This window comes from Thunnus thynnus, chromosome 3 (genome assembly GCF_963924715.1).
Source record: "Thunnus thynnus chromosome 3, fThuThy2.1, whole genome shotgun sequence".
Classification (NCBI taxonomy): domain Eukaryota; kingdom Metazoa; phylum Chordata; class Actinopteri; order Scombriformes; family Scombridae; genus Thunnus; species Thunnus thynnus.
This window is the reverse complement of record NC_089519.1, coordinates 35869243-35884335: the sequence shown is the minus strand read 5'-3', so window position 1 is coordinate 35884335 and position 15093 is coordinate 35869243. Positions and strand designations below refer to the sequence as shown.

Sequence of the window (15093 nt, the reverse complement as noted above, 5' to 3'; positions counted from 1 at the left end):
ATACAGAATCAGCAGGTGGAGTCTGGGCGAGCTTCAATAATAACCAATCACATGAGCTCCTCTCATCCCCTTTAAACGCAGCAACAGGTGAAACGGGAGAGAAGCTGAGTGAGAGAGAAATGAGTTCAACTCTGTGAAGCACCTGAAGTTCAAAATATACATTCAGGACACCTCAAATATTAATATACATCAATCCAAATATGCTGACTGTGGTAGAATGAAAATAAAGTGGATGTGCTCTGATGTGTATTTTGTGCAAACAATCAATAAAAGATAATTAATACATTTGAACTCTGCTGTTTTACTTCGTCTCTGCATATTTGAAAATCCTCGTTTATGCTTCTAAGTATATACAACATCCTTAAATAAACTGATACAAAATCTGGTTTGGAAATTTACTGTTTAGTGTTTGAAAAGGGTTAGGGTCTATTGTATAAATAATGTTTAATAAATTAACCACAAGCTAACTATTGTTAGCTGGTTTAGTCCAGTGGTTCCCAACCTAGGGGTCGGGCCCCTCCAATGGGTCAGCAGAAAAATCTGAGGGGTGGTGAGATGATTAATGGGAGAGGAAAGAAGAAAAAACAAAGTTCTGATACACAAATCTGTTTTCAGTTTTTGGACTTTTTCTCTAATCTTTGATTTTTGCTGAAATATTGGATCATTTAAACATTTATTGAAATGAAAGCATGTGAGAAGTTTAGAGGGAAAAATCACTATTTGGTGGAGCTGTTAACAACTCATAGACATGTGAAATGTGACCCTGACTGTTCTTTATTCTTTATTCTTTATCTGGACCCCCATTAGCTTCCACAAAGTGGTCGCTAGTCTTCCTGGGGTCCACACAAAAACAACAACAATAAAAACAAACAATAATTAAAATCACACTGTATCAATAAAACAAAAAAAGGCAAAACAAGCCAAATATAAAGATCAGAAAATAAGCAAAATGACTCTACATATGAAACAATAAACAATTACAATGAAAGTAAAAACAAAATTGTCACAAATATACAACATATTCCAAGCAGAAGAAGCTCTATAAAGAACTTCTCATCATATAATTAGTTTGTGGATTTGGCACCAGATGACCAGTACTCACTTGATGTGTATTATACCCAAGACAAAAACCAGTATAAACTAGTTTTTCACGAAAGAAGTGTGGTGTATTATTCCTTATTACATTTTGCATGAATAACATAAGACAATATTTTTATTTAGCCTCCACAGTTATCCATGATAATCATTTATGCATTTCATACACATTAGCACAGAAAGAACAATGAAGAGTTAATCTGGCTGCTCTGTTCTGTCTAATTTGAAATTATTTTAGATGTTTATTAGCAGCACTTGATCAAATAACTGGGCAGAACTCCAGGTGTGACCAAACAACATCAATCATAACAGAAGATGGAACATATGCAGGATGTATTCTTGAAATATGCAAACAATGTGATCAATCTGATCAGACCAAGACAAATTATCTAATTTGACACCCAGTAATTTGGTTTTAGTGACCTGCTCAACTTATATCCCATCTAGGAAGAGATTAAGTGCAGTGGCATCAACAAGAACATTCCTATTACCAAATACAACCTTTAGTTTTGGCAAAGTTTAGTACTAATCTGTTCATTCTCACCCATTTGGTAATGCTATGCAACTCAACATGTTGGAAACCACTGGTTTCATCTTTAACAATGTGTTGTATTTTAAAAGCTTGTTATATTATCCATTGTGTCAAATCTTCATCTGAAAAGTAACTAAAGCTGTCAAATAAATGTAGTGGAGTAGAAAGTACAATATTTCCCTCTGAAATGTAGAAAGCAGCATCACATGGAAATACTCAAGTAAAGTACAAGTACCTCAAAGTTGTACTTAAATACAATATTTGAGTAAATTACTTTGCACCACTGTGGCAAACAGCTGCACAGCACACTGTTTCTAGAAGAGTAGGATTGTTTTGTAAAATACACAAAAATGTGTACAATATGAATTTCCGTAGTTTTCACTGGATGGTTTCAAACAAAATGTGACAGAACAGACATAAAAAGCCAGTATGTTCAAACAGAAAGATGTATTCCTCCTATACAACTATCCTTCTACATATATATATATATATATATATATATATATATATATATATATATATATATATATGTATGTATGTATGTATGTATATACATGGACGGCAGCAGTAGCAGGACATTATATACTATGTGGTTTGAGGTAGTCGGCACATAATCTGTTAAACAATGTTCTTGCTGCAGAAGGCCACAGAGGCCTCTGTGTCATTATCTTCATGCTTTGTTTTCTCGTGATAACTTCAGTAAATTTCACTCTGTGTTGGTTTCTTTTGAGAGACACATGCAGGTAACATTATGCAGTAGTTGTGTCCTGTGTGCTGAACATGTGTTAGATAGATAGATGAAGATAAATTTACAACATCATTAAAAATCTATGAGATCAATAAAACAATCATTGCAATGACAGTAAGATAAACCAATCAACAACAAAATGCATTAAAATTCAAAATAATTTTTGAAAATCTTAATTTATGGATTTGTGTGTGTGTGTGTGTATTTTTGGGTTACATGAATATTTCAGTGTAGTTCCTAAGAAAACTTTCCTGAACACATTTTCATTTATTGATTCATTTAATTGCTCAATTATATTTACTGTAAAACATGCTAAATGCTGTTTAAAACCCTTTTAATCACTGACTAAAATTCTGGACATTGAATCGTTTATTTCTTTTTTGTTTGTTTGTTTGCATGTTAATTTTGACCCTATGTAAATATATATATATATGGAGCCAAAAAATACTGCACCCATCCTTCAAAATACCCAATATCTGTATGTTTTTATTTGTAGGTTTAAAGGTGAACTGCAGGTATTTTCCACCTCAGCGTGTTTGTCCAGATGGTCTTTGTATAGAAAGTGGTATAAAGCCTTTAGTGTCTCCGGGGGGACCTGTGTGAAATCTGATAAATTGCATCAAGTGATGTCACTTGAGTCAGTGATGTCACTTGAGTCAGCGTCAGTTGGGGCTGAAGTTTGAAAAATGAAAAACAATCTGTGGGTGTTTAGTTAGAAAGTAGTGAGGTTAGCAGACCTCTGTAGCTCCACGATACATTAGCTGCTACTAGCATAACACACCCGAATCTGTACAGTCAAGTGAATCAAGTCGAGTTGCATTATGGGTAATGTAGGCACCAGGTCTTGACAAGGACAAAGAATGTGTGGAATAAAAAAGACGATATCTCCGGTTCTGCTGCATCAATTTTGATCCTTTTTTTTAAAAACTGTTCATCATGAGTCTGACAGTGTTATAAGAGTGCAATGCTAAACTGATGGAGTGCTCTTTTAACTCCTCCAAGCTCCAAAAACCCCACAAAACCCCAGACAAAACAATGTCAGTGCCCTGAGTGGTAGCTGTGTCCCAGTCTGTCCAGTGTGGTTCTTTGAATGTCACCAAAACACATCACTTACAGGAATCATCATGGGATGTTCTCCAAATATTCTGTGGAGTTGGGTTTTTTTTGCAGAACTAGTCTCTAGTCTTATTTACATAACAATAACTGGCAGTTATGTGGGACATTCTGTGAAAATTCCCAGAAATTAATGAACCAAACTGGAACACATTCCAAAGTGTTGAAGCCTACGGATTGTTTTTCCCAACAGCAAAGTCATTATAAGTAAAATATATAAAGCCTAAAATATAAAAATATAAAAAGTTGTTTAGCTTTAAAGGCAAAGTTAAAGAGTCAAGATATCCAAGAGGAGGAGGAGGAGGAAGGATGTTAATTACAGTGAAATCAAGTGTGATTTAATTACTGATCAGTGCTGCACTTCCTTCATTATCTGTGTTCATTATCTGTCATTAAGTGAATAAGATTTTTGTTCAGCTACCTAAACCTCCTCTAAGATCTTCAGCATCAGAAAACGTGAATGTCATTGACAAACAAACAAATTATGACCCAAAGAGAGTTCTGGTCCTTCTCTCCTGAGGTCCTTTCATTCAAGCCAGTTTAGTGATGGTGACGCTGCCTTTGATCCATAACGTGTCGATGTCGCTGAGTGATGTCAGTCTGTGGTAAAAGTCAAACAGCTGCTGTCCGTCCACAAAGACACGAAATCGACTTTGTTCACAGCGAATCTCAATCTGTGAGAACAGACGAGACGCAGGAGGATGTTAATATAATATAACATAAAGTGAAACCTGACGAATGAAATGTCATTTTAATATGAATCAATATGTCAGGAGAACAGTTAAGAGTCAGATTCCAACATTAGTATTAGTTACGCTAAACAACAGAAACAAGGGGGGAGTTGGAGTGAAGTCTGTTAAATTACTAAACAGACCAGGTTAAAAATATTCCCAAACCCTACTGTAATAATTTATGTCTGATGTGTTTTTCCCATCTAAAGTTCAATTACTTGGTTAGAAATTATTTTAATTACATCTCCTCCTTAAGTTAGCTTGAGTGGCTCTGCTCAGATTTTTGATTAATCAAGAAAATGAGTGAACACAGACTTCTGACATGCACACATAAGTAAAATAATAATCTCCACAAATTAACACGCTATCATCATATTTGAACAAGTAATATACAAGCGGCAACCTCCAGGGCTGTAAAATGAGGCCAAAAACTGCAGTTCCTTGAATGACCACTTGAGGCTTCAAAAGCGAGTCAATCCCCATAGACCCCCATGTTAAAATGCCCAACTTTACAGCAGAAATAAACATGTTTACAGCCTGGTACAAGCAACGGTTTTGGTCTCTGTAGCTAATTTCCTCTTTCATGACAACTGTACAAGGTGAATTTTTTTATAACTCACCCGTTTAAATTTTATTAAGCTGTAAAGTTATGCATAATGAAGGACATGGCTGCTTTGAGTGACAGGTCCACCAGCCGCTAGGTGGCTCGTTTCAGCCATTCGGCCCGCCTCTTTGCCCATTTTTGATTGGCTGGGAGTTAGGCAGAGTCACGCACTGCCAAGATGGCGACGGCCGGAGCGGCTCGCTTTGAGCTTCAAAACCGCTCTTCAGAAACCAACGGGTGACGTCACGGTAACGACGTCCATATTTTTATACAGTCCATGGTAATATACCTAATATTAACAAAAAGCTCACATTGTACAGCTTCAAAATCTACGACTGAGATATCAAACAGATTTGATTTTATGTCACAGAACAAATACAAAGAAAAGTTTTTGGGCTAATGTGTTCCTCAGACCTTATTTTCTTTAGAATTTTAAAACCCAGTGTGTTTGTTGAGGGAATCAATCGTTGTACTTCTGGTATTTAGGACTACAAACTATCACGCTCCTGAGAATTTTGACAAGTTTGACTCCGTAGCTGCTCACAATCTGACACTTGGTTGTAAAATCTGCCATTTTTCTGGTAAGACAACACTCAAATGATACCATAAAACTGAAGAAATTCATGCTGGTACCTTGAACGGCTGGTCTCTGATGAAGGGGAAGAAGGGGACGGCTCTGTCGACGTCACCCCAGGATCCAGACACGCAGGCCCTCCGCAGAACCTGGCGGTCCCTGAATCGAACGCAGAGCTCCAGAGCCACATCAGGCGGTGGCTCCCTGGACGTCCCACAGCCACATGTCAGTGCCATGTAGAACCTAACAGAGCCATGAAGACCAGCCATGAGTCTTTCCTGACATTAGATAGTGGACTCACATTATCCCAACAAAGAGTAGAGAGTAAAAGTAGAGTTGTCTGTAAGTAAAACCCAACTATCATTACATATAGAACATATAGATTAGACCATAGCTGTGTCTCAAATCACATACTTCTGTTAGTACACTTTCATGTAGTACACTGTGTACACTATATATTACTGGCGTAGTGCGCAAATTTTGACAGGGTAGTGTTGTCTCAAATCAAACACAGCCGTTGTGCACTTACCGGAAATGACGATGGCAAATTAGCATTAGCTAGCGTTAGCATTCGCGTTATTGTTCGCCCTATCAAATCAGTACAGACTACTAAATTAACCCAAAACACATACTGATGGCTTATATCCGACAAAAAACACATGTATAACGTATATTTGTATAATGTGGAGATGTTCACCGTAGTTACAACGTACTCGGCCGCCATTTCCAGTTTGAAAAGTGGTCCCTCCCCTTTCGCTACGTAGCCAAGATGGCGACCATTGAGGGCGAGAAGTGTCCATAGTTCCACATTCAACTTTTTGACCGTTTTGAGTGCACCATCCGGGTTCTCACAGTGCACTGCATTTCCCCTACTTCTCAGTGTGAACGCACTTATGCACTCAAAATGTTAAGTGTAAGTACAGAAGTATGAGATTTGAGACACAGCACGTGTTTTCTAATCTGTAGGATTAGTAATCAGTAGGAGAACAGCTGTAAACTACAGCTCGTCGGCGAGGTACCTTTACAAACGAAGCGATCAGAGCAAGTTGAAGCCCTGACTTTTGACTTGCAGGCAGCATTTCTACATACAATTAACCTCAAGTTTTGGAACTTTGACCAAGATTAACATCCAAGATCATAACAGGATATAAATAACAGAAAATCACAAAAAGCAGAATATGTCCCCTTTAAATTTAGGTCACCTTCATCGTCATGGCTACAATAATAACTACAATAAGGTAGCAGCGGGGAAACAGCGGTCTCTTGTGGCAAAGTTCATAATGGGTTAGGTAAATTAGGGTTCATCCTCTGAGGATCATGATTATCCACAGATATTAGTCATTGCATGTCAGGATATTTTCCTCTGGGCCAAAGTGTTGACAAGACGAACAGCCGCAGGAGAGAAGATTAAAGAAAATGTTACACGGAGGGATTTTTACCTGTCAGGACGGGCGTCCACAACACCAAAAACCACAACTTTCTTCCCCGGACGCATCCCACCTGTGATGTGACCTCTGAAAGGAACCGCCTGCACACAAACACACACACACACACACACATATTCACATTTGCATGAAGATGAAGATGTATCCTAAGTGTGCAGATTTATTTGGATGCAATTGGGGTGGAAATAATAATAAGACTTATTTTTATTTATATTTATTTGTGGTTTTATTATTGTGATAACTAATTTAATTTCTTTCAGTCATTCAGTAACTGTCTCTGTGGTATTTATGTCATGTCTGTTTCATTGTGATGGTGTTTTGTAGTTTGTTCCTTTTTTACTTTTGATGTTTTTTACTTTGTTGTTGTTCTGTCTATTGCTCAGAGGTTAAGAGATGAACGTTGTGTATCAGGAAGAATATGAAGTTTAAATGTATAAGTTAAAAATGAAGAAAATAACAGAGAGGGAAAGAAAAAGCCAGCAAATCACAGTGAATAAAGTATTATGTCCCCTAAAGTGGGAGGATGGTGGGCCAAAAAAAAAAAAAAGACAACAATGTTTGTGAGTTGAAAACAAGAAAAAGTGATCAGAATAAAATGGTGATTTGATAAAAGCAATGAAAATACAAAGCCATTAACGTCATTTCCCATAAAATTAAAAATACTAGTATACTATATATTGTATACGATGTGTACGGAAGCCACAAGGGGAAAGAGCATCAGAGATTTTGTGAAAAAAGTGGCCTCATAATATCATCACTTTTTCCTCATAAAATTAGGACTTTATTCTCTACAACCTTTTAAATTTATACTAAGACTTTATTCTTAAAAATGTCATTTTTTTATTCCTAACAGCGGCCCTGATTCTGTCAGAATTTAACAAAAAAATCCAACTGTGGAGGTTAAAAAATAAATGTTATATGATTTAGAAGTGATAAAAATGTATTCTCATTTATTCAGTCTGTTTCAGTTGCTTTACTTTATCAGGTCACTTAACAAATTATTTAAGTTTTTCTGTCATTGTACATTTTCAATATACATTAATTTTCCTTCAACGAATAAAGTTTATAATTGATCACATTTACTGTTCATTCAGCTTGAATGATAGATAGGATTAATGTTTATTAATAAATTATATTAAAAATTTGTTTTGCTTTTATAAAATCACAAAACAATTTATCATACAGGTTTGTATTTAATATAAATATTTGCCACTTTTCAATTCAATATTTTCATCATTGTAATTTTGGGTCTGTTTGTCAGATTATTGTGTGATTTCAGGGTTGATGTTACCAGATTTCTCTCAGCATCTCGGTCGGACCAGCCGGCAGGTTTAATCTCATTTCCTCCAATTTTCCATTTCTGTGAAGAAAACATCAAAATAATGTTATTAATGTTTGCTCAAGTGGATCCAGCCTGTGCCTCCAGAAACTACTCTACATGGAAAGGTCGGGAAGTTATTTCCTAATTGTTTATGCCTAAAAAAGTATAGAAAATGGTTATTATTCCCTTCAAACTTTGCCAAATGTGACCAGGACAGTGATATTTTTAAATGTACCTATTTGAATGGGAAAACAGGCAAATTTGTACATTTTCATTCACATAAAGTCAGAAAAAACAACATATGAATCACCAGATACGATGATGGGAGACTATAACTGGAAGTGATTTACAGTATAATCGTTAATCTTGAAAAACTACTCTCTTCTAAATCTTCTGTGGTCACTTTGTATACCTTTAGTATAAATAAATGTTAATTTTGATTCATATATATGTAGGGTAAAGTCCCTGCATGTTTCGAAGGCAGACAGCACAAACCTCAAACAACAGACCAGCTCTTTCTTCAACGCCCCAGGAATGCTGGCTAATAATATATAACTGAGAGTCCCAAACTCCTCACTGACCATCTAAACAACCTCCTGCAAACAGAAAGGATCAGATCTGCTGCATGGTCACCTAACCAGACCACTGACCCAAACCACCATTGATCCTTCAAGCTACAAGAGCCAGCAAGATGGGAAGACCAATTCATACCCCAGTGTGAACTGATAGTCCCATTTGGATAAAAGACCCCCACCATTATCGTAACTCACCTCTATGAGCCAGTCACACACAGTTTTAGTTTTAGATTTTGTCTAAGAACAATTAATATTGTATGTCAGTATGTGTGTGTATAGCACAACATGTGTTGTTATGTACTTTAGTTAGACTTTTATTCTACTGCCTTAAAACCAAGTAACGTACCACAAACATAGTTCCATCATCCTTGATAACACTAACATCATGTTTAATACCATTCTGCTTGTTTCACTTTCAGAACGCTAAAGCTACCATCAAAATTAGGAATCATGCAGTTGTTAAATTGTAAATACTTTAATTAAAAGAATAACCACATTCAAGAATTGTTCAGGAGCTGCTCCCCCAGGACTCTGCAACCCCTGGGATCGGCCAGGATGCACCTTTTGGGCAGACAGACCCAAACTTTAAAACAGTGTTTTATCTGAGATCTATAAGCTGCTTTTGCTGCGTTTTGCTGGCTGCTGGTTTCTTCTTGCTTTTCACTTTGTCTTCTTGCTTACAGCCATGCCGGTGGAAAGCTTGCATTTTGCTAGTCTGAAGATGTGACTCAGAACAGAAAGGGTGAAATCTCAGAATCTAGAGTCATGAGTTGAGGATCAAGCCTAGGAGAGCATGAGAGCATAAACCAGGACCTCTCTTCCAATTGAAACTTTTCATGTGTGGACTGGTTTGTGTTTTCTTGTGTTTGCATCTTAGTCAATTAACCTTAAAAAACCTAAACCCTTGCAAAATCATGATTAAGATTAATAACAATCATAATTCTAATTGACCTCTCTTGTGTGGCAAACAAGGAGGACTTTTTCCCTGTTATTATACCTACTCTATTATGAGTTATGTTGCTGGACAAATAATTTCATGTTAGATTTGTGCACAATAATAACTCATAATTCCCCCATAAAGTCATAAAGCTATTTGAGTGCACAGATTCCTACAATATGATGTTTTTCTGACTTTATGTGAATGAAGATGTGCAAATTCACCCATGTTTCCAATGGAAATAAGTAAATTTCACAATATCATTGTCCAGGTCACAAAAGCAAAGTTTGAAGGGAATCTGTACATTTTAGGTATAAGCAATTAGGAAATAACACTTACTACCTGAGGGGGCCCAGGGGCTCACGGTTAGTAGTTTGTGATAATTTGATAAATGTTAAAGTTGTTTGGCAATACTGTACATACAATACAATGATAACTGAAACTTTAATAATTGCGTCCAAAAATATGTTTCAACAAACTGTTTCATTTTTGCATTTCTGTACTTCCATATTTAAACCCTGAGAGGATGAACCGGCCCTGATCAGACATACAGTACTGTACACACACTTTCCACTGAATCATTTAATGATTTCTCACGGAAACATTTGAAATCTGTACTTCACTATTTTACTAACAATTTACAACTTGTTTTTGTGAATATGGAACATCCACATTAAACTTTTAAATGAAACCTTTTCTTTGTCTATGAAAACAGTGAAAGTGTAAATGTAATTTATTTACCTTTATTTAATATGGGCACTTTGTTTTAAATCCCCATATTTACCATTTAAAATCAGTATATAAATATTGTAGTTAATAAATAGTTTATAACACACTAGAAATAGTTATAAGCAGATAATTGTATTAATGTAACAACTATAACTCTTCCTGTAGTACTGTTTAAACAGATAATGAATATAATATAGATACAATATAGTAAAACACAGTTATGATATAAAATATGTTTTCATATGAGAAGTTATGATTGTTGTTAATAAACCCTTAAAAATGTTCTTATATCTGCTTATAACTGCATTATAAACATTAATTAACAGTTTATAAAATGCTTATAAATGTTAAACTGGAGGATTTACAGTGAAGCGTTACCTATGAGGTCAAAGCACACAATTCAAAGCGTGACGTCACGCCCTGTGACCAGCACGTGTTGCGTAAAGTCGGAATGAAACAGGAAACTGACTGTTAAGGTTCGCCTTCAGAATAAAAGCATGTAAAATGAGCACCCTGCTAAAAAAAAAAAAGTTTCACACATCAAGTTGAAAAACTTTAGTTTGATGAGTAAAATAAGGGGAAATCAGTTTCAGTGTTGAAACTACAAACTGTTTTGAAATGGATAAGATAACCCTTAAAAACACACTGCTGAGGCGTCCAGTATGTTGTAATTGCATCGTTCTTTGTGTAATATTCAGTGGTGGAAAGTATATTTGAGGTAGTTTTCTAGAGTACTTCCATTTTGTGCTACTTTATACTTGTACTTCATGACATTTCATCAAGGAATATTGTGCTTTTTATTCCACTGCATTTATCTGATAGTTATACTTTGCAGATGTTCTTTAAATATAAAACATCAAGATATGATGCATTGTTACAAATAAAGAAAAAACCCAAAAGTATATAAAGTATTTAAACTGAGCTCCATGTTAATCTGCTACAGCAGTAAAATGCTTCTTACACATTAGTGCATCAGTAAAAATAATCCAATAATATAATACAGACAGTCGCATATTTCACACATAACAAAAACTTTTGATACTTTCTGACATTTCTTTACTTTTACTTCAGCAAAACTTTGAATGCAGGACTTTTACTTGTGATTAAGTATTTCTATACTATATTATATTGGTACTTTTACTCAAGTAAAGGATCTAGATATTTAGATATTTATTCTCAAACTGGAGATATTGTTCCTATAAATCACTTTGCTTGAACTGTGAAAAGATAAAAAAACAAAACAAAACAGCAGCAAGCAGACGTACTTTCCTTCTGAACTGCTATGAGATAAGATTTTTAAAATACTGATGCATAGACTTTTAAAAGGCTTCAATATTGGTAATTTTGAGAGGAAGTTGCATTGTTTTAGTCTGGCCAGCTTGACGCTAGTTGGCAGCAGGTTGACTTTCAGTATTAAGAAAAAGTCATTTTTCTCGTCCAAATTGTCACCTGAGAAATGAAACTAAAATCACAAAAGTTTAGCAGTGAATCAGTTTGTCAGGTTGAACCTTGTTAAGTCTCAGCTGCTTGCAGGTGGTTTTTTCTGTAAACCTGCCGCCTGCTGCTCAGTTCAGAGTAAACTCACCTTCCTGCTTCCCGCAGTCACTCTGTGTGTTTCAGCCATGTTGATCTGCAGCAAAAAACAAACAAGCAGAGAAACAGAAGATGAGCTGCAGATCCGGTTTGTCCACCTCCCGACGTTCTCCTGCTGACTGAATCACTGCTGACGTAAAGCTTCAACCTGCCTCTCTACCCTCCAACACACACACACACACACACACACACACACACACAAACACACACAGCTTTGATAATCAGCTGCCCCTGCATGCCTTTCTGTCTCAGGTCAATAACAAGTGGGCTTATTGTGAGGCTGTAACTGGAGGCAGAACCCCAAAATTAAATCCTCTCCAGGTTGGAGAACATTTCTCTCAGCCGGAACACCAACAAAAAACAAAAATGTTTCTCAGGATCTTTATTCGAACGAGGTCAAAACTTCAGATCAGTTGGTGTGTAAAAGCAAACAGACAATCCATACATCTGATAATAGACACAGTGCAGAGTTCACACAGCCGCTCACAAGAGTGAAAAGAGTGATTTTGTTTGGTGGTTCGGTCCAACAGCTCACATTAAAGCTTCAACAGTTCTAGGTTTAAGTTTATGGACAACACTCTAATATATTTTAAAATATATTAGATATTGTTCTAGGGATAGAACAATAAAGTCCTGGACTTATTTCCATCGTTGCCCCCGCTGTGTTCTCAGTCCAGTATTTTTAGGATGTAAAATGCAAATATCAAGATATTTGAATATGAATATAAAGATACCGTCCTTCTATTCAGGAACTCTGTCTAATAGCCGTTACAGTGTTTGTAAAGCAGCAGGTCACCTGTAGGTGTCGACAGTGTCAACAGTATTTCTGTAATTACTCACAATTCTGGAAGACAAAAGTACCGTGCTGCAACTATATATATATATATATATATATATATATTAATGCATATATTTCTTTTTTTTAAGTCTCAGTTATTTCCTTAAAGAGCTGGTCACTGTAGTTTTTAACAAACAAACAGGAGGAAATAGTGACTCTGTTGGGTTTCAGCAGTGGATGAATCCACATTTGGTTATGCAGTTGCAGGAGGTTCATGGTAACATTGCAGAGAAGCTCAGTTAAAGAAGTTATTATTGTATTTTTTCAAAGATCCATATATTGAGTCAACTGTAACACTTCAACACTATGTGTTGTGATTGAGAGTGCGTGAAAACTACTGTGCAAGTGAGCAGAGACCTAAAGAGTTAGCTAAAATGGAAAATACCTTTACTCAAGTACTGTACTTGTACTTTACTTGAGTATTTCCATTTTATGCTACTCTGTATTTATACTCCACTACATTTATTTCACAGCTATAGTTATGAGTTACTTTTCAGATCAATATTTTATACATAAAACATGTGATAAAAAAGCATTGTGATAGATTAGACTACCCAACGTCATAAATTGTAAAGATTACCTCCACGTGGACAACTTTAACCCTTTCATGCATAGTGGTCACTACAGTGGACAACTATTCAAAAGCCGCTTTCTTATATATGCATCAGCCAACACAGTGGACTCTCATGTGTCATCCCATACGCTGCCATCCATTGGCCAGCCTTTGTAAGTGCAACACAAATTTCTCAAAACCAAGATGGCCGCCTGCCGGCCGGAAATGCATGCCATTCCTTCTATAGTAATAGACCCTTGCAGATAAATAAAAATTTGTAACATCAAGTAACAATTAAGGAGAAATACAATTGTTAAAATTTCCAAGTATTGATTTTATGTTGGGAGAAAATGACGATTAATCATCTGTCCACTAAGTTGGACGAACTCCTTGAAAAATGTGTGTTTAAAAAAAAAACTAAGTTCAAATATTTTTTTTCATGCCTAAAGAGGAATAAAAACACTTTAAACACTTTAAAAATCCTGACTGAGGTTATCATAATTCATGCATGAAAGGGTTAAAATGTTGCTTACATGCACATGTCAATAAATCAGTATTAATATTTCAGTGATATATATGTGATAGATGGAGACAGTTTGCATAATGCGTACTTTTACTTTGATACATTAAGTACATTTTGCTGTTAATACTTTTAAATAAAAGATCTCACTATTTCTCCCACCACTGACTTAAAGTAAAGGATAAACAGCTGAAATAAGTTGCTAAGTTACTGGATAAATTGTTAAAAATAGTGGCTGAACAGTTGAAATAGTAGTGGATAAATGAAAGCTTCAGTGGCTGAAAGATCTCAATTTCAAGGCGGGAAGTGAAAGGGTGAGACATCTTTCTCTTCTGAAACTCCTTGAACACATCGCTTCAGTTGGCCAACAGTCCTGGATCACATCCAGTCCAACATCGATTCAAATGAACACAACGGACGGTGTCAATGATGGGGTACTTGAGTTCATCAGTGTTCATTGAGGTCGTAGTGGGTGGTTACTATATAACGCGCTCCAGTACACCACCACCACCCACTACGACCTCAATAATGAACATAAAGTGGGATTATCACCTATCTGACAATGTCAACAAATACTGAAAACGTAGAAGCTTCGTAAAAGTAGAATTTATGGCTCCACCCACAACACAGGCTCATCTGTAGAGTATCACCAGTTATTCTTTAAAATTAGCGCTAACTGGTGATTTATTGTCAGGTTTAAGTATGGTTGCTGTGGTTACTTGTCCATGGGGGGAAGGTTAAGTACTACATTTTAGGTGACTTGATATTTTTTTTTTACAAAAATCAACAAAAACACTCACCGAGTCTGCAGCTGAGGCTCGAAACTTCTGCTGGAATTGTTCTATCTGTCTTTATGCTTCTTCTTCATTCTGTCCTAACCTCACTGTCCTGCTGTAACTTTCCTTTTCGTTGGTCATGAAGGGATTTGAAGAATGGGAGGAAGCAGGAGGGAAGGAGGTCAGAGGAAAGGGCCGAGCTGAAGGAGAGAGGAAACACAGGCAGCAGCAGCAGAGGGACAGAGACAGTCAGAAGCCTACATGAACAATGAAAGAGGTTTTCCTCGCTGTAATCATTCCTCCTCTTCATACTGGCTATTAAAAGACAGTCATTTAGTGCAAAAATGCATTTAAAAGTCTCTGTGAAGCTTATATTCAGCTTCAGCAGTCTGAGTTAGTCATATCAAGT

At 36.2% G+C, this 15093-nt stretch overlaps 1 protein-coding gene across 1 annotated transcript; it reads right to left on the bottom strand.

Annotated features, from left to right (window-relative positions):
• Positions 1-656: 656 nt before the first annotated feature.
• lgalsla (lectin, galactoside-binding-like a) lies at positions 657-14827 on the bottom strand. The gene is made up of 6 exons (XM_067585603.1): positions 14709-14827; positions 11990-12034; positions 8134-8202; positions 6837-6925; positions 5457-5640; positions 657-4162 (listed from the first exon to the last, which is right to left on the bottom strand). The coding sequence occupies exons 2-6, from the start codon at positions 12026-12028 to the stop codon at positions 4019-4021; spliced, it is 525 nt and encodes a 174-aa protein (XP_067441704.1). The 5' UTR covers positions 12029-12034; positions 14709-14827; the 3' UTR covers positions 657-4018.
• Positions 14828-15093: the final 266 nt, after the last annotated feature.